Source organism: Ictidomys tridecemlineatus, chromosome 4, assembly GCF_052094955.1.
Source record: "Ictidomys tridecemlineatus isolate mIctTri1 chromosome 4, mIctTri1.hap1, whole genome shotgun sequence".
NCBI classification, from domain to species: Eukaryota; Metazoa; Chordata; class Mammalia; order Rodentia; family Sciuridae; genus Ictidomys; species Ictidomys tridecemlineatus.
In genome coordinates this window covers 61,759,530-61,779,861 of record NC_135480.1, presented here as the reverse complement: position 1 = coordinate 61,779,861, position 20,332 = coordinate 61,759,530, and the positions used below count along the sequence as shown (strand labels likewise).

Sequence of the window (20,332 nt, the reverse complement as noted above, 5' to 3'; positions counted from 1 at the left end):
TATGTGGCCACATTTCTAAGAGCTGTCCTAGACTCAGGGTCCTGGGCTAAGGGCTCCACAAGCATTCTTTTTGACTTCATAATAACTCCTTAGTGTCCCCACTTTACAGAGCAGGAAACTGAGGATCAGAACTGAGGTCCAATGACTTGTAAAATATTACCTAGCAAGAGTCAAAGATTTTGGTCTTCCAGACACACAGGTTCTGACTGCTTGCTAAAAAGGGGCTTGGGGCCCAGAAAAGGAAGAAGAGAGACTGAGCCCCAGCTCCTAGGGCCTGGGGCTTTGACTCAGAGAGGACTTTGGCTCTCTTCTGCCTCTAACTGGGATGAGACATCTCAAACAAGGTCTAGGTTGGGACTGGAGGTAACAAAAGCAGAGGGAGCCAGAGAGAGGAGGACAGTGGGTGTGTGGTCCCGTTTCCTGGTCCCCCTCCTTCTTTACCACCTCTGAAGGCCCAGGCTACTGAACCACCAACCCTACCTAGGAGTAGCCTCCAATTTAGGGCTTTGTCCTCTGCTTCATGGCTGGAAGAAGCTGAGACTCTTCGAATTACATCATAACATGTCAGTCATGAGGGGAGGAACTGATATTTCTTGGGCACTTACAATGTACCAAGCCCTCTTGACACGATTTCACTTAATTCTAAGGAGAATTTCCCCTTTACAGACTCAAGGGGAATCTGTAAGGGCTTATCCTAGGTTTTCCATATGTTGCCTCTTTGGAAGCCTCTTGACCTTTCAGACATGAAGGGACCTGACAGGTCCTCTGCACAGATAGAACGACCCCCAACATGGAGCTCTAGCACTTAGGGATAGGGAACTCCTCTCTATCTGCCCAGAGGTGCCAGCTCTGCCTTTAGGTAAGATGGCCTGGCAAAGATGTGACTTCTGCCCCCTCCCTAGGCCCCTGCTTCCCTCAATACTACTATCAACTGCCCTTCTCAGGAACTGTGTCATCCCAATGTCTAGTCAGCACACCTTGGGCACCCACCTTTGGGAGCCAGACCCGTCCCCAAGGGACCCACTGGCATTTCTGCCCCTGTCCCACTGGCCTGGGCTTCCTTCAGGCCTCACCCACTTCATGGTTAGAGGACCCTTGAGGACAGTTCCTGGCAAGCAAGAATGGTGTCCAAGTTTTCCCTGTGTGGCCCCACTGGCCATCAAGAAGCTCAATGATTGACTACTAAATTAATAAATGATGAAGGAACACGTAATGAAATGACACAGGATGAGTGCAGTGGACCTGCCCTGGAAGCAGCTCCTATAGGGGGCTCTGGATCTTAGAAGTCAACAGTCCTGTACCTTGTCTACCTGTGTTGTAGGCAAAACAAAGAGTTCCCCAAAGATTTCCATGTCCTCAGCCCTTGAACCTGTGAATACGTTACTTTGCATGGCAAAAGGGACTTTGTAGATGTCATTAAGGATCATGGATTATCCAGGTAGGCTCAATGTAATCACAAGGGTCCTTAAGAAGAGAGAGACATGCTGGGTTTGGCAGCACATGCCTGTAATCCCAGTGACTTGGGAGGCTGTGGCAAGAGGACCGCAAATTTGACTTAGCTAGACCCTGTCTCAAAACTTAAAAAGAGCCAGGGATGTAGGTCAGTGGTAGAGTTCGCCTGGGTTCAAGCTCCAGTACCAAAATAATAAGAACAACAGCAGCAACAACCAACCAAACAAACAAACAAACAACAAAAAGAAAGGCAAGAAGATTATAGATTAGAAGATGCCATGTCTCTGAAGTGCAGTGAGTCGCTAAAGGAGCAACAGGATGCTATATACCTCCATGGGCAGCCTGGACCTCTGGAGTCAGCTCATGACCTCCTCATCTCAGGAGCCCTCTGCACCCCGGCACGTGGGAAGGTTTTAGAGCCCACTGACTTCCCAAGTCCCTCCAAAAATAAACCAGGAGAAGTTTGAACATCCCTTGTGCAGCAGCAACACCACTTCTGGGGACAGGCCTCAGTGAGCTCTGGGGCCTGACACCAGTGTGAGGAAGGACTGTCCCGGGCAGGGGAGGAGAAGAGCACTCGGAGCAGCTCCTTGGGGGCCTCGGGCCCAGCCTGCCAGCATGAAGGTCAGCAAGTGGAGGGCCCCCTCAGGACAGCTGCTGCCTCCCCAGCGGCTCTGAGGACAAGGAGGGGTATGAGCTCTGAGAGGGGTCAGGACATAGTCTGGGCCTCACAGCTGGAGAATGGTGAGGCTAGGCTGGATCTCATGTCTCCTGACTCCTATGAGTGAACCCATAGCTACTGAGGGCTGGCTGGGGCTCTAGGCCCCTGTACATCATAGTTCAAAGCTCACTTACTGAGCAGAGCCCAGCATCTGGCACTTTCCCTCTGCCTCTGTCTCCTTGTGGCTATAAAGTGGAGGGAGGATGTGGAGGATCAACTCCCATGGGGGGGATATCAGCTCCAATAGGCTCCTGCTTCCCAGGGGACCCAGGGTCCCAATTTCAGGGCCTGCCAGCAAGACGCCAGGCTGCCTGGGCACATTTCCCAATAAGTGTGCCAAGGCTATGAGTCTTTCTGGGAAACATGGGCTGCCCTGTCCCCTACCCTGCCATCACCGTCTCTGCCAACTTTGGTCAGTGGGGCCAATGCAAGGCCTGAGAGTCAGGACAACTGGGGCCAGAGCTCACTCATGAGCCACAGGGCCTTGGGCAAACCTCTGCCAGCTCTGAACCTGCTTTGCTTTTTTTTTAATGGACTGAATCCAGGGCCACTTTACCACTGAGCTACATTCCCAGTCCATTTTTTTTTTTTTACTTTTTAAAAAAAATTTTTTTTAGTTGTACATGCATAGTTTGCCTTTATTGTATTTGTTTATTTTTATGTGGTGCTAAGGATCAAACCCAGTGCCTCGTGTGTGCGAGGCAAGCGCTCTGCCACTGAGCCCCAGCCCCAGCGCCCCTAGCCCTTTTTATTTTGAGACAGCGTCTCACTAAGTTGCTAAGGCTGGCCTCAAACTATCCATCCTCCTGTCTTTAACCTTCCAAGTCTCTGGGACTACAGGCATGTTCCTAGAGCCAGGCAGTGCTGGAAGGGACAGGGCTGCCTTGGGTTGCATGAGCTCCCTGTCCCAGGAGACACAAAAGCTGGAACTAGATGGGGCATGGTGGCTACAGAGGAGACAGAGAGGGATATGGCACTGTCACCAGCTTTACTGGGGCTCTGTGGTGGTTCCACTCTCTTAGCATTTCAGCCAAGTCAATACAGCCCTGTGGGGTATGGCTAGCACATCCTGCGGTCCCAGTCCACTCTAGGGGCTTTGTCATCCCTCTCCTCATCCTAAAGGACCTCACACACACTGCTTAGCTACAGAAGCAGTAGTAGTTTTGTGTTCACCTTGATAGCTGGGGATCTTGGCCCTTCAAAGCCCTCTGGGCCGCTGGGTATGGTGGCATACACCACTCAGGAGGCTGAGGCAAGAGGATTGTAAATTCAAGGCTAGCCTCAGCAACTCAGTAGACCCTCAGCAACTTAGCAAGACCCTGTCTCAAAGAAAAAATAAAAGCCGGTACAGTGGTGCATGCCTGTAATCCCAGAGGCTCAGGAGTCTGAAGCAGGAGGATCATGAATTCAAAGCCAGCCTCAGCAATTTGGCAAGGCCCTAAGCAACTTAGCGAGACCCTGTCTCAAAATTTAAAAATAATAATAATAATAATAATAATAATAATAATAAAGGGCTGGGGATGTAGCTTAGTGGTAAAGCACCTTTGGGTTCAATTCCTGGTACACTACTACTACTAATAATAATAATATAATAAAACAAAAAGCTGAAGTTGGAGCTTAGTGATAAAGCAACCCTGGGTTCAATCCCTGTAACAAAAACAATCAAACAAAAAAACAAAGCCCTCTGGAATACAGCAGAAATTCACTACCCAACCACCTAAGCCTTGCCCAAGCCACCACCATCTTTTACCCAGATTACCCCAGTGACCTCAACTGGTCTCACTGCTTCTTCCCTGAGCCCTGCAGTCTACCCACACACACCAGCAGAGCACACCTGTTCATGCCTTGGCCAACTACTCAGGTCGTTCCACCTAGGATCCTCCAACAATGCCTGCCCCTTTCACTTTCAGTAGAAGCCAGCAGATGTGAAGTCCTCCTACCACCAGATGGCTCTTCCCCGCCTGGCCCACCCTACCTTCCTTTACCACTCTGACCTTGGATCTCCTACTGCTCTGCTCCATCCACACCATACTCCAGTCTGTTCCTCAAACATTTCAGGGCCTTTGCACTTGCTGTCCCTCTTTGTCACAATGCTCTTCCTCCAGATGCTCACCTGACTTGCTCCCTCACTTCCTCTAGGCCTCTGCTCAGATGTCATCTCCTCAGAATTGGCCTTTCTAGACCCCTCAATCTAAAACAGCACCCCACCGGGTCATTCTCAACTCCAATCCTACTGTATTTTTCTCCCTAGCTCCTTCTGCTCCCTGACACATAGTGTCACTTTTAGAGATAGGTGTCCTCACTAGTCTGGAAGCTTTGGGAACTGCTGCTGTATATATCCACAGACCTGGAAGAGTGCCTGCTGGTCTAGGTGCTCAGTATTTGTTGGGCGGATAACGGCATTACTCTATCAAGGACTACCCAAGTCTCTGGAACAAACTTTTACTGCACATAACCTGCCTGGTTCTTTCCCACTCCTCTGCTGAAGCTGTGCCCTCCTCCTAGAGTCCCTCCCTCTCTCCCAGATTTCAAGGCCAATCTCAGGCAAAGCCTCCTCTAAGAAGCCTCCTCTGCCAGGCTAACATCCTAAGCCCTGTCCAGACTGCTTCTAGATTCTAAACTCACTGTCTCAGCTCTCAGGCAGCCTGGGGCGTCTCCACCCCACTGCAGCAGCATGTGCAGCCAGAGAGATCACAGATGGGAGGGAGGAAAGCAGGAGGGGCAAGTCCCTATGCTGGGGAGAGGGGGCTGGGGACAGGATTAGCAGCAGCCTCCCAAACCCAGCTGGTCCCAGAAACAGAGGGGCTGGAAAATGTCATGCTCAACTCTCTGGTCCATCCCCCAACCCTTCCCTGCTGGGTGGACTCATTCCTGGACAGCACTCCCCACAACAGCCCAGGACATTGGGAAAGAATGGGGGTGATAGAGAATAAACAGGAAAAGGACAGCCCTTCTGCCTGTCCTCCCCTATCCCAACCTCCTCCTACTGGGTGACAAGATATTTAATTATAGATATTTGGTACTGCTCAGAATTCCAAATGTCCTAATGGCTTCATCCCCTCCCGCCCAGAACCAGTTTCCATGGAAAAATCACAGCAAAGAGTCAAAGAGGGGAAGGAGAGAACCCCCACCACCAACAACTGTGGGTTCCCTGCCAAGGGGGAGACAGAGAGACAAAGGCAATTGGAAGAGCTGCAGCCCAGGCCTTCGAGGGCAGGCAGCTGGCTGGGTGAGCTGGGGGTGGGGGGAGATGTTTGCTGGGGGAGGCAGGAAGAAGGCCAGGATTCTGGTGCTTGAATCCAGCTCTGCCTGGTCTTGCTACGTGACCTTGGGCCCAGCATCTTCCCTTTCTGGGTCTCAAAGATCTTCTTACCTGCATCCCAGGCTCTGAATAAGTAACCAATATGAAAGTGTTTAGGCTGTTGGGGATGTATAGGTGATGTCCCCAACTATCCCTGAGCCCCTTCTCAGATGGCAGGCCAATTTCACTGAGAAACAGTCTCTTTACCTTAAGATACTGGTATGCTAAGATTCAGGGTGACTCCAACAGCCTCTGAGTCTAAGGCAACACTATAAGATGACCAAGCTTTCACACTAGAATGAAATAGCAGTGTCTGTCATATAGTCGGCATTTAATAAATGCTGGCCATTGTCACTGCTATTCCAAAATGCTCAAGTTCCATGGGTTCATCCATCTGTGATTCTGAGACAAGCCGCTTCCTGTTTCTGGGCTAGAGACGTCTTGTGTGTCAATGGAGCACCAAGTACCTGAGTGCAGAAATGACTACACGACTCCAAGTCTGGGGTAGGGGAAGCCTTGGTGCCAAGGGTTGCTGATCAGTTAGCTATTTTAGACCCAAGTGGAAGAAACCAAGAGAGTGGGAGGGGTTGAGCAGGGAGGCCCAAACAGCAACTTGCAAGCAGGTGTTCAGACTAGATGCCATGAGCTGCCCCCTATTCCATGGTCCTAGATCCCTTACAGCAACTGCAGAGAGCTGTCTCTCTATTCCCTCCAGCCATACCTCTTCCACCTTGGAGGCTCAGTCCTTCTTACAGGGCCTCCAAAACCACACAGTCAAATCTCCCACTGTACAGATGGGAAAACTGAGACACAAAGAAGACTGTACAGGTCCAAAGTGAGTCAGAGGCTGGGCCAGGTCTGGGTCTGAGCCTCCTGCCTCCCAGCAAGGGGGCAGCACCACACCAAGGGTGACTATGGGTCTGGGCTGGGAGGCACCTGAGTGTGAGAACTTTCTGAAAGCTTGAGGTCATGCCCGGGGTCCTCTTGGTCCCCACATTCTCTCCTGTCAGTCCTGGTTGAGTTCACATTGGTTTCTGCCCCATAAGCAAGTAGTGACAGCTCCTCTCATCTCTTCTTATTCTGGAGCCCATACCATGCCATCTATACCCACAGAGCAGGGAGTGGGACTAGAGCCCCAGACCCTAGACAAGGGAACACTATCTCCTAAAGGAAGGCCAACAGGAGGTGGTGGACGGCTGCTGCCCATTTTCATGGTGCCAGAAGGAAGGGGACAGCAGGATGGATTCAGACTAGCAGATGGGAGAACTTACGGGCTTTATGAGGAGATGGAGAACTCAGGAATGGTGAATGTCTTCTGAGCCTAGGTCACACTGAGACCTGTGCTCAGTAACCAGTGGAGAAACAGGGAGGAGGGACAAGCTTCTCTGAGAAGCAGGCGGGGCAGGGGAGCCTGTTTTTCCCTCTCCTGCTCCTAGGCATGAAATGATGAAACCACCCACTCAACCTGCCAGGCAGTGACCATTAATCCCATTATACAGAAGGGGAAAACAAGGCACAGAGACAGCATATGACAGATTATAAGCCACACAGAGATCTGCAGCTGAGGCAGCTCCAACTCTGCTCTTCTAATTATAAACTCACCAGTTCTTTCCCCTAAAGGGTAAGGGGGGACATGAAATGGGGCCTGGAAGAGTGGGAGGACTGGAGAGGCTAAGGGTTTGGAGGCCACAGAAAGTCTGCTGTCAGGGCAGGGAGAAGTCTGTATGGCAGCTCCCCCACCTCAGAGTGCCCCAGTGCGTGGGGGAGGCCAAGGGAGGTGGGCAGGAGCCAGTTCTGCGAAAACTCCCACCCCCTCCTGATCTCAATGCCTCCCCTCAGGATCACCCCCACCACACACAGACTCCCTGAGTCCCTTGGTTTACTCCTGCCCTCTCCCCGGCATAGCTCAGGATCCCAGAGGAGAGCATTACATGGGAAAGGAAGCTGGGGAGGGGGGACAGTACCCACAGCAGGAGCTGCCCCTGCTCTGTCTTCCCTTCCCCCATCTTCCAAAACCAAAACTGGTAGTGGAGTGTAGGGCACCTGAGCTCCCCTAACAGGGACTCAGAAGGAAGGACAGGTCCAAATCTCCCTCCCTCCTCCCATGGTGCTTGCTGACTCCAGAGGCCTCCGTGAGGAACAGCAGAGCCAGGACCAGGGGGAAATGGAGCTGAGGAGAGAGAAACAAAGGGAACTAGAGTTCAGAGGGGCCGTGAGAGCGCTGGGAATGGGAGTGACCAAATTAGTCCAGGGTTTAGGGTTTCCAGGCTTCTCACAGTCAGGAACACAGTGAGAGCAAGGGCAGCGATTGACATAACCCCTGACCACCCCTGAGCTTAGTCCAGAAACCAAGTGCCTTGACTCTAGCCTCCAGTCTAGATGCCAGGACATGTGCAACTATGAACCAATCTAAACCCACAGAGCCACCCCCAGAGATGGCTAAAGCCAGAAGGTAGAAGTGGGGGCCTCAGGGAGAGTGAGACCCCTAGGCCTGGGTCCTGGGGTGGGGTCATGTCTCAAAATCACCAGGAAAGGGGTATGGTGGAGAACAGAACCAAGCAGTCAGGATGGGAGACTAGGGCCCCAAACTGACCCGTGGAGGCAGCCCTGCCTCTGGGAGCCAAGACTAATCTTGACCTTTCTAAAGGCCCTTCCTCCCTTCCCCAGCAGCCTCCATCTGGAAGCTCCTCTAATTGAAGAGGGAGGCTCTGGCAGAACTCAGGCCCCGAGAATGCTCCAACTCAAATCCACAGACTTCCTCCAATCTGCACAGTACTAACTAGATGAAAACACAGGCACCATCTTGTCCACATCCCTCCTGACCCAATTTTACAGATGGGGAGGTTAAGTCCTAAGAAAGGCCAATGTCACACAACTAGGAATGAGCTGGGGCTAGCACCCTGAGTCCCTTCCACTACTCCACAGAGTAAGGCCTTAACTCCCCAATTCTCCCAGGCTCAGGAACAGACATTCTGACCCATTACAGGAAAGCCACAAAAGGAAAGGAAAACACATGCCAACTGTGGACCCCTGAGCCCAAACACCCAAGGGGAAGCCTTGCTGCCAGCAGCTGAGCAACAAACCTCAGAGACAGAACTGATGTATGCAGGGTATTGCCACCCTCACACACTCGGTGCATTCACAACAAAGACCCACACGGGAGTCTTGAAAGCCAGTCCCTGAGACACATGCAAAGAACTTGATAAGAACCTTTTGTCAACACTAGCACACTTTGGAGCAGCAGAGAACCTTCAGCATTAGCGCCAGCAGAAGCTGAGGCCTCCTCAGGGTCTGAGCAGACAGGAGCCTCTGTTACTAACACTCTTAATACGGCCAGGGCACTTCCAGGTCCAGTTAAGCACTCTTGGACTTGGACACCTGTCCAGTAAGTACATGCAAAAGGCTTCTGACAGGTTAGTGCCCACAGGGCCCCACTCAAAGGCTCCCCATAAAGGACTTACCACCTGTGGCTTGCCACAGAACTTGCTGGCTGGGGGAGGCTCATCTGGAGCTCGAACCACCTCAGAGGGCTTGGCCTCCACAGAGGGCGGTGCAATGGGAGTCAAGGGCAGGTCCACAGGAGCTGGAGCCGGGCCCTCACCAGAGTGGAGGGTCAGCATGTACTGCTTGGTGACATCTTCAAGGGATGGAGCCTGCAATGTGGGGTGGGCTCGGGCAGGGAAGGCCACAGGCTCCAGAACAGCTACAGGGGGGCCAACAGAAGTCAGAGGCTCAGGCACCACAATAGGTGTGAAGGTGGCGGGCACGCTGGCATGGCGAACATGTTTGGAGGAAGGCCGAGCCTGAGTTAGGCTATCAATCTGGTCCTGATTTCCTTCTTCTCTCCTAAGCTCCTGGTGACTGCTCCTGGCTGGGCGCTTCTTGGAGCCTCGGCGGCTAAGCCGAGGGGATAGAACATCAGTCAGCTTGGGGTCAAGGTAGAAGCTGTGGTGGGCAGTGGAGGAGGCAGGCGGGGCCTCTGGTAGTGCCCGCTCAGACTGTGCCCGGCCCCTGGCAGGACCAGGGTCTTCTGGCTCTGCCCGCTGCTCTGCAAGTATAGGCTCACTGCTGGATGGAGGCAATGCAGGCTCGACTTCTCGGATGGGTTCCCCTCCAGGGCCCTCAAATCCAGGCCCAGCCAGCTCCCCACGACGGCTAGGGTCACTCAGAGATTTCTTCTTGGGGGCTTTGCCAGCAACCCTCTCTTCCCCCACACGTCCCAAAGCACCAGGCCCCTGAACAATGCTCTGAATGACCTCCTGATAACCCTTGCTCTCTTCACTGACCACTGACCAGTCACTGTGGCCACTGGTCAAGCTCTCATCCACAGCTGGGGTCACGGGAAGCCCTGTCTTAGAGCTTAGTGAGCCCAGGAGGTTGCTGTCCACAGAGAACCCAGAGGGCTCTTCAGAGGTGGCAGTCCGATGGCGCTGTGGAATTGGGTCACTCAGGGACCTGTAGGCCTCACTTGCCTCCCCATTGCTCAGTTCAGTCCCACCAGGGCCTGAAGGTGGGACTTTGCGTCTCCTGCGGAGGGCACCTGGTGTGGGAGGGGTGTCAGTGGACATCAGGGCCCACCCACCCAGATTGTCTTCAGTCCCAGGGTCATAGTGGTTTGTTTGGGTTGAGGATGAAGAAAGAGGTCTCCACACTCCAGTAGTACCCAGGCTGCAAAAGGCTGCCCCAGGAGGCTCAGGATCTGTCCCAATGCCCTCATCTGTCAGGTTGGACTCTGGGCCAGACAGCTCCTCCTGGGACCGCTGCCCTTGGGTCAGATTCCCTGCCCAGTCAGGGCTTCTGTGGGGAACATCACTTCCATCATCCTGCTGGGCACCCATACGCTGGATCTTCTCAAAAACTTGACGGGCCTCCTGCACATACTGATCCTGGACCACAAGAGGCAATGGGTCCTCCTCAGCACCAGAGCCTGCCAACAGGAGCTCAGAGGAGCTGGGTTTCAGGGCACTGGTACGGGTCAGGCGGCGGGCCATAGGCTTCTCAGAGCAGGTAAAGGACTTAGCCCTCCGAAGGGTGGCAGTCAAGTCCTTGAGTGTGGGGCGGGTGCCAGGTGATGCTGGAGTATGGGAGGGCGTGGGCTCAAGTTGCTCCACTGGGCCACCTGCTGATGGTGAGTCTGTGCCATCTAGGAGGTTGTTCCCAGGGCCAACACTGGGCTTTCGGACCCTTAGCTCTGAAAGGTCTGAGCGCAGGAAGCTGAGCAGTGTCAGAGTCTCTGAGGCAATATCTGGATTGGACAGGGACTTCCTCTGCCGGCTCTTATCCAACTCCAATCCTCCATCCCTCAACATTCTGGTGGTGCCCACAGGCCCCTTGCTACGAGTTCGAACTTGGGGCCGCAGGAGCCCTTCCCCAGCTCCAAAGCTAGGGGAGCGGTACACGCCCCAGTTTCCAGAACTCCGGCCAGACCACAAGTCATCGTCCTTGAGGGTCTCTGTGCTAGAATAGCGGCTACTACCGCGGGAGCCCGCGGGGCTGGCCAGGTACGCTGGAAAGCTCACCTTGGCCACACGAAAAGCTCCTCCCACAGTGTCCGACATAGGCCGCAAGCCTTCCTGGGCACCTGAGACGCAAGACTGTGAGCCAATATCCCACTCCCGGGATGCCTCTTCACTAGGGACTCTTGGCGATGTAGGAGGTTCAGGACTCCTGACTCCCCCTGAGTCCATGTTGCCCAGATTTAACCCATCACTGTCGGGCCGGACATCTTGATCCAACAGGGAGCTTGAAGGCCTGAGCCCCGGTCTCCCTCTCCGGCGGTGGCCGCCCTCACCGTCTTGGTCCTCGTCACTGCCGGAGAAGTGTCCGCCATGGTAGGCCGGACTCTGAGCCCCAGGCTGCGGCGGCTGGCCCTCCTCTTCCTCCTCGCTGGAGCTGGCAGCCCGGCTGCGGCTGACAGGATAGGAGGAGGCGATGGAGGAGGAGGAGGAGCAGGAGGCCCGGGCCCCGGCCTGCGGTTGAGAGAAGCTATGCCAAGAATGTAAACCATCCGCCGGACGCTGAGCCCGCTCCTGTAGCTGTTGCTGCTGTCGCCGCCGCCTCCCCTCAATCCCCGGCCCGGGCAGTGGCCGCGCCGATCGCAGGCCCGCCAGGGGGAAGCACGTTCGAGGAGGTGGCGTCGGTGGCTGCCGGGGCTCCCGAGCTGGGGGCTCCCACGCAGCACCGTCGGGGTTGGGCGTACCCGAGGCCTCAGAGTCCGCACCCGGCCGCCTGGAGCCAGGGCCGCCGAAGAGCTTGCGCATCTCGGTGACGCTGGGCCAGGCCCCCCGGGCAGCGCCTTCGGCCGCTTCTTCAGCGGCCCCGGGAGAGACGCCCCCGTCTCGAACCCCAGCAGAGTCGTCGTCCAGATGCGGCGCGTCGAAGCGCCGGGAGAGCTGGCGCACGGATGGCGAGAGGCTGCGGAGCGGGCGCGGCTGCGCGGGGGCGGCCGGGGGCCCCGACGCCAGCTTGGACACGCGCCGGGAGGGCTGGCCCGGGATGGCCGTGGCCGGCCGGCACGAGGCGCGGCGCCGCAAACCAGGGGTGTCCGTGTCCTCCTCCCTTGGTCCGGGTCCGCCGCTCCAGCGCTCCAGCAGTTTGAACGAGACACTGCGGTAAAGCGGGGGCCGGGGCGACCCGTCCGCCATGGTGGCAGCACTCACTCCGGGGGGGCTGGCCTCGGAGAGCCGCGGCCAACCCCCCCTCTGCCCCCGCTCCAAAGGAGCGCAGTGGCGGGAGTCGAAGGCCTGGGTCCTGCACCCGCCACGCGCGGGATTTGGGAGGGCGCAGAAATCTGAGCAGAGGTTTATCTGTCGCGGATCAAGTTTCTGCGGTCGCGGGAGGCAGCGGCTCCATCCCAGGCGGCTGCTCCCGCTTCAGCGACGAATTCCCGGCTGGTCCCTCGCCTCGGCCGGAGCGTCCAGGGACATCGTGGCTCCGCCGGGAAGGGATCCCAACACTCGGTTCCTTAGCTCGGCGGACGGCTTGCCTCCCCTCGCGCTCCCTCTCCAGCTCCCGCTCCCTCCCTCTAGACTGCTCTCTCCCGGCTCCCTTTTGTTGCAAATAAACTTTGTGGCAGAGGAAAGGGGGCGGGGGGCGGGGCCTCGCGCCCAAAAGAGGGGGTGGGCTCCGGGCGCGCGCGAGGCTGGGAGCCCGGAGGGGGTTGGGAATCGGGGAGGAGCCGAAGGAGAAACGAGATGCTTGAACACAGGAAGGCCGGCGAGACCCTCCGGAGAAGTCCCTCGGGAGCGCAGCGGGCCGAACTGCTACCCAGGCACACGCTCAGACACACGCAAGCTCTGAACGTGGTCAGCTTCGCAGACACACAGCCGCAGTGGAGTACCCACCGCAGTTCAGCAGATTTCGCGCGGGAACACTTTCTGCCCGAGGGGCTCCAACATGGCAACCTCGTACCCACAAACTCTCGTATACACCGATACTCAGGTACACGGAGAAACACTCTCCAGTACGAGAAAGGGGTGGGATCTGGGGAACCGGAGGCGGGGCAAGCCGTCCCGCGTTCTTTACTCCCGCTCCGCCCTTCACTCCGCCCAGGTCACGCCCCTTGTCCCACCCTCTGCGGCGAATCCTGCAACACCACGCCTACGTCCCACCCCTCACACTTTCAAATGCTCCACCAGTACTACCTCCCTGCGGCCTGTCCAGTTCTGATGGTCCCTCAAAACTTGCTACCTATCCCAGAAGCCCCACCCCTAGGGGTCATACCTCACCCAACTTTTCCAGCTGCCACGCCTCCCACCTCGCGGGGTCCTCCCAGAGGCTTCTCTTCTCGATGCTCCGCCCTGCGCTTCTCCCCCTCTTCTCTTGAACTCCAGGGTACGTGGCTCTTGCGCCCTCTACCGGCCTGATTCTCCCAGGCCTCTGAGCCCTGGACAGATAAACCACTTCTACCCCCCAGCCATCGGAGAACTGGGAAGACTTCACTTCCTTTTAGTGTTTCTAAGTCCGCTTAAGTTTTACAAAACTTCGCAAGGCTCCCTGTCCCTCCTTCGGCCTCACCCTCAAAAAGGGCTCCGACAGGAATGCGCTTGATTTCCACTGCTAAATTTAAATTTCTTCCAGCGACTGCTCCATCCTGGCAGGAAACGTATAGGTTGTTTCTCCTGCTTCACACTAATCTATTTTGCTCCTTTGCCCGTCTGGCGAGTCTTTTTCGCGTCTTCTGGCGCCACCTGCTTCCCCACTCTCGCCTGGCTGTTAGGTCCTTTTCATCCTCGCTGGCCCAATTTAAGCACAGGACCCCATCTAAATGAACGAAAATTTGCAGAACCCCTATGATGTAGGGTAATATTGTTTCATTCATTTGATTTAATCCTCAAGCCACCCTTAGAGATAGATATTTTTGGAGAAGTAACTTTGACCAGTGTCAGGAAAAAATTCAGGAAAAAAATGGCAGCTCCTGCTGACTCAAATTCAGATTTTAGGCAGGCACGGTGGTGGTGCATACCTGTAATAGCAACAACTGGGGATGCTGAAGCAGGAAGATCACAAATTTGAGGCCAGACAGGCAACTTAGCTAGACCCTGTCTCAAAAATAAAAAGGACTGGGAATGTAGCTCAGTGGTAGAACACTGTTTGGTTCAATTCCCAGAACTGAAATATTATTATTATTATTATTATTATTATTATTATTATTATTATTATTCAGATTTTAGGGTGTTCAAACAGTGACAGTCTAACCTCACCCCCAGATCCTGGTAAAGTAGTTCTCTTTCATTTGAGCCCTCCAGCAGCCTTCTTCTCTTCCTTATTGGGCTGGAGCTCACCTTCCCTGGTAACAAAGGACAGCCTGAACTGCCCCATGCTCCTTCAACCCTGCCCCAGCCCTCTATAGGCTGGTCAAACCTACCCTGGCCTTCCTACATCCATGCAGTAGCTGGGTGTCAGTGAAAGATGTGGTAAGTCAGCAATCTGTCTTACTCAGTCACCAGAGTGCCTATCAAAGAGACCTTAATGGGGCAGGACTAGGCTGGGAGGCTCCACTCAAGAGGAGAGGGAAGGATGTGGGTATAGTGCAGGACAGTGGATACTCAGTGATTATGAGGAAGGGAGGACAACCAGGACCTCAGGTCTTGCTTGCTGCTCACATAGTCCTCAAAATGGGAACTCATTCCCTACCCTCTGGGAAGCCCCTTGATTTGTGGGAAATCTCTGTAGGGAGAAAGTCTTTCCTTCCTGAGTTGAGACAAACCTCCATTGAGTCCCTAATTCAACTTTGTCTCAGCTCAGCTTCAAAGGGACTGAGCAGTAAACACACTTTCTTCACCTGAAAATTGGTGAGCAAGGAAAAGAGCCTGCTCTGCTTAATGCCTCTCTGCCCTGCCTAGCTATGTGATTTTGAGTAAATCTCTGGGCTTCACTGGGTTTTAGCTGCCAGGTTTCCCCAAATGTGCCCTTTCTGACTCTGACATTTGAAGTCAGAGTCATTTTCCTTTAAAGTCTTTTCTTTCTGCTCTTTTGGGGCAAGTTTGGGGGTGTGTTTAGACTCTTATCCCAAGAGTTATTGTGTTCTCTTGTGATGATGGCTCCTACCATCTGAAATTTGTACTTTTCTAAGCTCCTTGATAGCCTGTTAAATTCTGCCTTCTTGTCACTTCTGGACAGAGAGCCTAGTGGTCCTTATCCCATATCACAATTGGGTAAATTGATGGAGACTCACCAGATTCTAGAGTCTTGTGGTAGCCTTTTGATTTGGCTCTAAGGTGAGCTGGCTGGGCTGGGCTTTGTTGGTGGTAGGGAGTGTAGTTTAAGGGTCGCTGGTGGGCCGTTGCCCAAAGGGAAGTTACCTACTCAGAGAGTGGCTTGCCTGCTTGCATTGCCTGAGGAGTTCTCCTACCCCAGTCTCTGGGGATCTAGGATGAGACTGTCATCTTCCAGAAACAGAAGGCCTGAATTCTTTTAGCCCTGAAAAGGCTCATCTGGGAGGAAATGGGTGCACTGGGCCCCAGGGTGGAGCCAGGAACATTGCTAGAATATGAAGCCAGGCCTACCCTAGAAGTGCCCCCTTCCTTCGGTCCTCAGGCTCATCTATGAAGGGGGAATGCAAATAAACCATCTACCCAGTTAGTCCTGGTGACCCAGTGAGGTCAGGGTTCTAGAAGCCTTTGGAGAAATGAAGATGGGAAGGTTTAGATAGTCACCAGTCACAGTCCGTGATGGGCTTTGGGTACTTAAGAGGGTAAAGGGGGCTGATGTTTGGCTCAGTGATAGAGTGCTCGCCTAGCATGCATGAGGCACTGGGTTCAATCCTCAGCACCACATAAAAATAAAATAAAATAAAGATATTGTGTCCACCTAAAAATAAGAAAAAGAGGGTAAAGGGTGAGTATGAGTCTTAAGACGAGTAAAGAGTCCCCCATGAGAAATAAACTCCAGGAAGAAGCTGCTTAATGGGGAGTCTGGCTCCTGACTCCATTCCAAAGCCAAATAGAAACCATCTGAAATTCCCCTGCTGGGCCTGATGGTGCACACTTGTAATCCTAGTGGCTAGGGAGGCTGAGTAGGAGGATCACAAGTTCAAAGCCAGCCTCAGCAACTTAGCGAGGCCCTAAGCAACTCAGTGAGACCCTGTCTCTAAATAAAATTCAAAAAAGGGCTGGGGATGTGGCTCAGTGGTTAAGTACCCCTGGGTTCAATCCCAGTACCAAAATAATAATAATATCTTCCTGAATAATTAATTAGACCTCAAGTGCACAGGATTGGGTTATTCATAATCTTTTTGTTCATGATGTATTCTTTTTAATTTTTTAAAAAATATTTTTGGGTACCAGGATTGAACTCAGGGGCAATCAACCACTGAGCCACATCCCCAGCCCTATTTTGTATTTTTTATTTAGAGACAGGGTCTCACTGAGTTGCTTCACTCCTTGCTTTTGCTGAGGCTGGCTTTAAACCCTAGATCCCCCTGCTTTAGCCTCCTAAGTCTCTGGGATTACAGGCATGCACCACTGTGCCCAGCTCATGATGTATTCCTATCAATTATTTAATTGGCACTCAGCAAACAAAAACAAAAACAGCTAGCATCTTTCCAATAACCTACATGTCATTCTATAATCCCCCTGCTGCCCCACTGCCTAGGGTAACCCTCATCTCAAATCTTCTCCCAGCATTCTTTTGCTTTCCTTTTTGTGTGATTTTATTGTATTTGCATATTCTCTCAAATGATATATTTTTACTTTAGTTGTTTTAACTAAAAGGGGCATGTTGCTGTATATAATATGGGAGACTTTCCCCCTTTAATATTATACTGCTAAGATGCATCCATATCATTGCACATTTGTGTGGTTCATTCTGGCTGTACACAGTATTCCAATGTGTGAGCATAGCTGTGTCTGGGTTCCCTGTCTTGCTGATGGACACCTGGGTGTTTGCTGGGTGTGGTGCAGACTCCAGGGCACATGAAAGGAAATGGTGGGCCCACTTTATAAGCATATCAAGCTGGGATTGAAAATCTCTTCTCTGTTTTTGGATCATCTGTGTTTTTTGTTGTTGTTTGTTTATTTAATTTGAAGTGCCTTTTTGTGTTTCTTGTCCATTCTTCTAGTAATTTTTGGTAATTTATTAAATTTCTGCTCCAGCTTTTCCATCCTCAGTACCCTGGCAGCTAGGGGAAGGCTGGTAGTATTGTCACTGAATTACAGATAAGGAAAAGTTTAGAGAAATTAAGGAACTTGTTTGGACTCCTAGAGTCCAAACACCCCTCTGCACTAAGCCCAGGCCTTCTGAGACCATATTGCCTCAGTTAAGGAACCTTTTGTACCCTTCAAATAAGGTCACCCCACCCCCAGCTCCCAGTATCTTTGGGCCACCCACCATTCTATGATCTTGTCACCTCCCTAGTGAGACCTTCCTTGTTGACTGATCCTCTTTATATTGTGAGCTGTCCTCCCCAGCTGTAATGATCTAAATACATGTGTTTATTCAATATTGCCTATCTCCACCATCAGACCCACTGCCCACTATGATGCCTGGCATACAGTAGTTGTTCAATAAACGTTTATTGGATGAACTGTTTCTTTGTTTGCACCACTAAGCCCCCAGATTCTTTCCTAAGGAAGGGTCTGGGTCTGAGTTCATCTCAGAGGTACATAGAGAGTGTCTTCTAGACAAAGGAATGAGGAAGGAAGGAGGCAACAGCATCCATTGCTAGGACAGATCCAGTGTCCTGGGGTTTTTCCTGCTTGGAATGGGAATCTCCCTGAGATGGACCTTGATTTCTGATTCTCTAGCTCCCCTGTCCTTGACTCCCACTCCCTGGCTCCCTGAGTGCTGAGAACCAACACTCTAAGGTCTTTGCCCTGGAAGCTCCTTCTCAGGTCCTTCCTGTCTTCTTTCCTGTGGGGAGCTGCCCTGGATGAACACGCCTTTAAATCCTGATGCCCCGAGGTCCTGAACAATTATTGCATTCAGCAGAAACAAGGGCGTTATCCCAGCTGGAATAACAAGGTGTGGCTCCAGGTGTAGGTGTCACAGCTGGGGTTGAGTTACACTCACCTGTTCCTTTGTAATCCTACCCATTCTGACTTATTTTTTCTTTTGATAGTATGTTCTAAGAAATAGCGTCCCCCCTAATAAAAGCCCACTTCTGAAGAACGTGTTTGTCCTTTCTCTCTCTCTCTCTCTCTCTCTCTCTTGTTAGCCTCTTGTGTCCTTCTCTTGCCCCTCTTCTTGGGGAGCCTGAGGCCGGGTTATGGGGAAGCTGTCTTGAACAATGATATTTTGTGTCTGTGTGGTATTTTGCGACACCCTAAATTCACACAAGTTACTTTAGTTCAGTGTGTCCCCCCGCCCCTCTGGTCAGGGGCAGCACCTTCACTCCCCATCTCCACTTCCCCCTTCCAGCCCATCTGTGTTAGGCAGCTTTGCATCACTGTGATCAGAATACCTGACCAGAAAAACTTAGAGGAGGACAAGTTTATTTGGGGATTATGATGCCAGAGAAATGATGGCCAGTGGTCCATAGATGGCCAGTTCTATTGCTCTAGGCCCAAGATGAGGCAGAAAAACATGATGGAAGGGCTTGGCAGAAGAGTGTTGCTTACCTCCTAGTGCAGGAAGCAAAGAGAGGAGGGAGAAGGGGTCACCGGGAAGATGGGCCTTTCTAGGGAATGTACCCAATGACCCACCTCCTCTAGCCAATCCCCATCTGCCTATAGTCAGTCCATTCCAACTGGAACAGACTGATTGGATTACAGGTCTCATATTCCTATCATTTTACATCTGAATATGGCTGCATTAACACTGGACCTCTTGGGAGAGGACACCTCATATCCAAACTGTGATACTTTCCCTCACCCAACTCCACTGCTCCATCATGCCACCACAGTTTAGAGACCTCCAGGCCCCTGCCTTCCACCTCCTTGGCTTCCTCTTTCACAGCCTGCTACTGTTGGAGTTTCCAGGACTCTAAACAGGGGCCCTCTGTTCTCACTCTCCCCCAGGAAGCCTATGCACACCCTTGGCCTCAAGCCACACTGGGGCTGTCCTCTTCCCAGGATTTGCACATTTTCAGGAATGTTTTCCTGGGTGTCTTCAGAGAGTTGGCTCCTAGCTCCAACTAGGGTGAGGCCTTGCCCTCTGCCCAGACCCTGACCATGATCCTAGACCCTGACCCCCACCCCAGTCCCAGCCAGGCCTCTACCTAGGTCCACTAGCTCAGGATGGAATCTGAGGGAATTAGTTTTGACTGTGGGTGACAAATGCCTAAAAAACTAGTGTTTTTGTTTTTAAGTATTTATTTCTCATGTAAAAGTTCAGACTAGAATGTTTGGAGACCCAAGCTGCTCCCAGCTTCTTACTCTACCAGCCACAGAAGGGACCCTTGCCCTCACTGTCCAAGATGGTACCTCAATCGTCCTCTCCGCCTTGTAAACAATAAGAAGGGGCAGGAGTGAGGGCAAAGACTCCACCGGTCTCTAAAAATACTCCTCCTTTCTCATATGAAACTTTCTCTGGGCGCTTTGTTGAAATCCGGTTGCTAGGAGTAAGCCACTGGTATGCCTAGCTGCAAGAGTCTGGGGAGTAAAGTTTTCATCCTAGGAGGCCATGTGCCTAGCTAAAGGGGAGAAGTGATATTGTGGTTGGCCTCCAGCTGCCTCTGTTACACCTTCTTGGGGACCCCAGTTACTGGGACTGTGTAGGGGAGGTGTACCTAAATAGCAGGTGAAGAAAGGGAGGGGAAGGAGGATGAAGAGGGGGAATCCAGTATTTTATAAAAAGGCTGTGTGACCTTGACCCTTGACAAGTTAGTTCCAACACTGTGACCTCAGTTTCCCCATCTGTTACAGGAGGTATTATAAGGGGTAAATGAGAAAATGTGTGTAAAGCACATTGCTTGGTGCCCGGGACCCACAGGGTCCAGTAAATAGCCCTTGATATCATTCTGTGGTTCCCCAGGACTTTTCTGGACTGGCACCCAAGCCCTCACTCTCCAGCCTCAACGTGGGTCACTATACCTCCTATCCCTCCTCCAACAGCCTGCAGGCCTTTGCCTATACTCTCTCCTGCACTAGGGACACCCTTAACCTCTCTCCTCCCACCAGGTTACATTACAAAGCCTAATGGTCCTGCCCCATCCCCCAGGAAATCTCCAACTCAAAGGAGAGTCACCTTGGACCTTTCTGAACCCACATTTTAGGCCTTTCTGAACCACATCCAGGTGCCTCACCACACTACCTCCTTACTCCCTCTATGTCCCCTCTATCTCCCACCCCAGGGAGCAGAGCATCCCCAGGGTCAGCCCCAGCTCCCACCCCAACATTGATGTGGAAAGAAAGGGTGGGAAAGAGAAAGGAGACAAAGGGAGAGAGAGGGAAAGGGGCACTCAAGCCCCCACACAGCAT

At 52.7% G+C, this 20,332-nt stretch overlaps 1 protein-coding gene and 1 long non-coding RNA gene across 2 annotated transcripts in view; one reads left to right on the top strand and one right to left on the bottom strand.

Annotated features, from left to right (window-relative positions):
• Nucleotides 1-12,450, bottom strand: part of Arhgef17 (Rho guanine nucleotide exchange factor 17) — a 58,409-nt gene extending 45,959 nt beyond the window's left edge. Inside the window, exon 1 of the mRNA XM_005323172.5 lies at nucleotides 8,936-12,450. Coding sequence (XP_005323229.1) covers nucleotides 8,936-12,118 — 3,183 coding nt within the window. The 5' untranslated portion in view covers nucleotides 12,119-12,450. The remainder of the gene's footprint in view (nucleotides 1-8,935) is intronic.
• Nucleotides 12,451-12,566: 116 nt separating this feature from the next.
• LOC144377135 (uncharacterized) overlaps nucleotides 12,567-20,332 on the top strand; it is a 29,633-nt gene continuing 21,867 nt past the window's right edge. The window contains exon 1 of the long non-coding RNA XR_013437796.1: nucleotides 12,567-12,914. This is a non-coding gene — a long non-coding RNA (uncharacterized LOC144377135). The remainder of the gene's footprint in view (nucleotides 12,915-20,332) is intronic.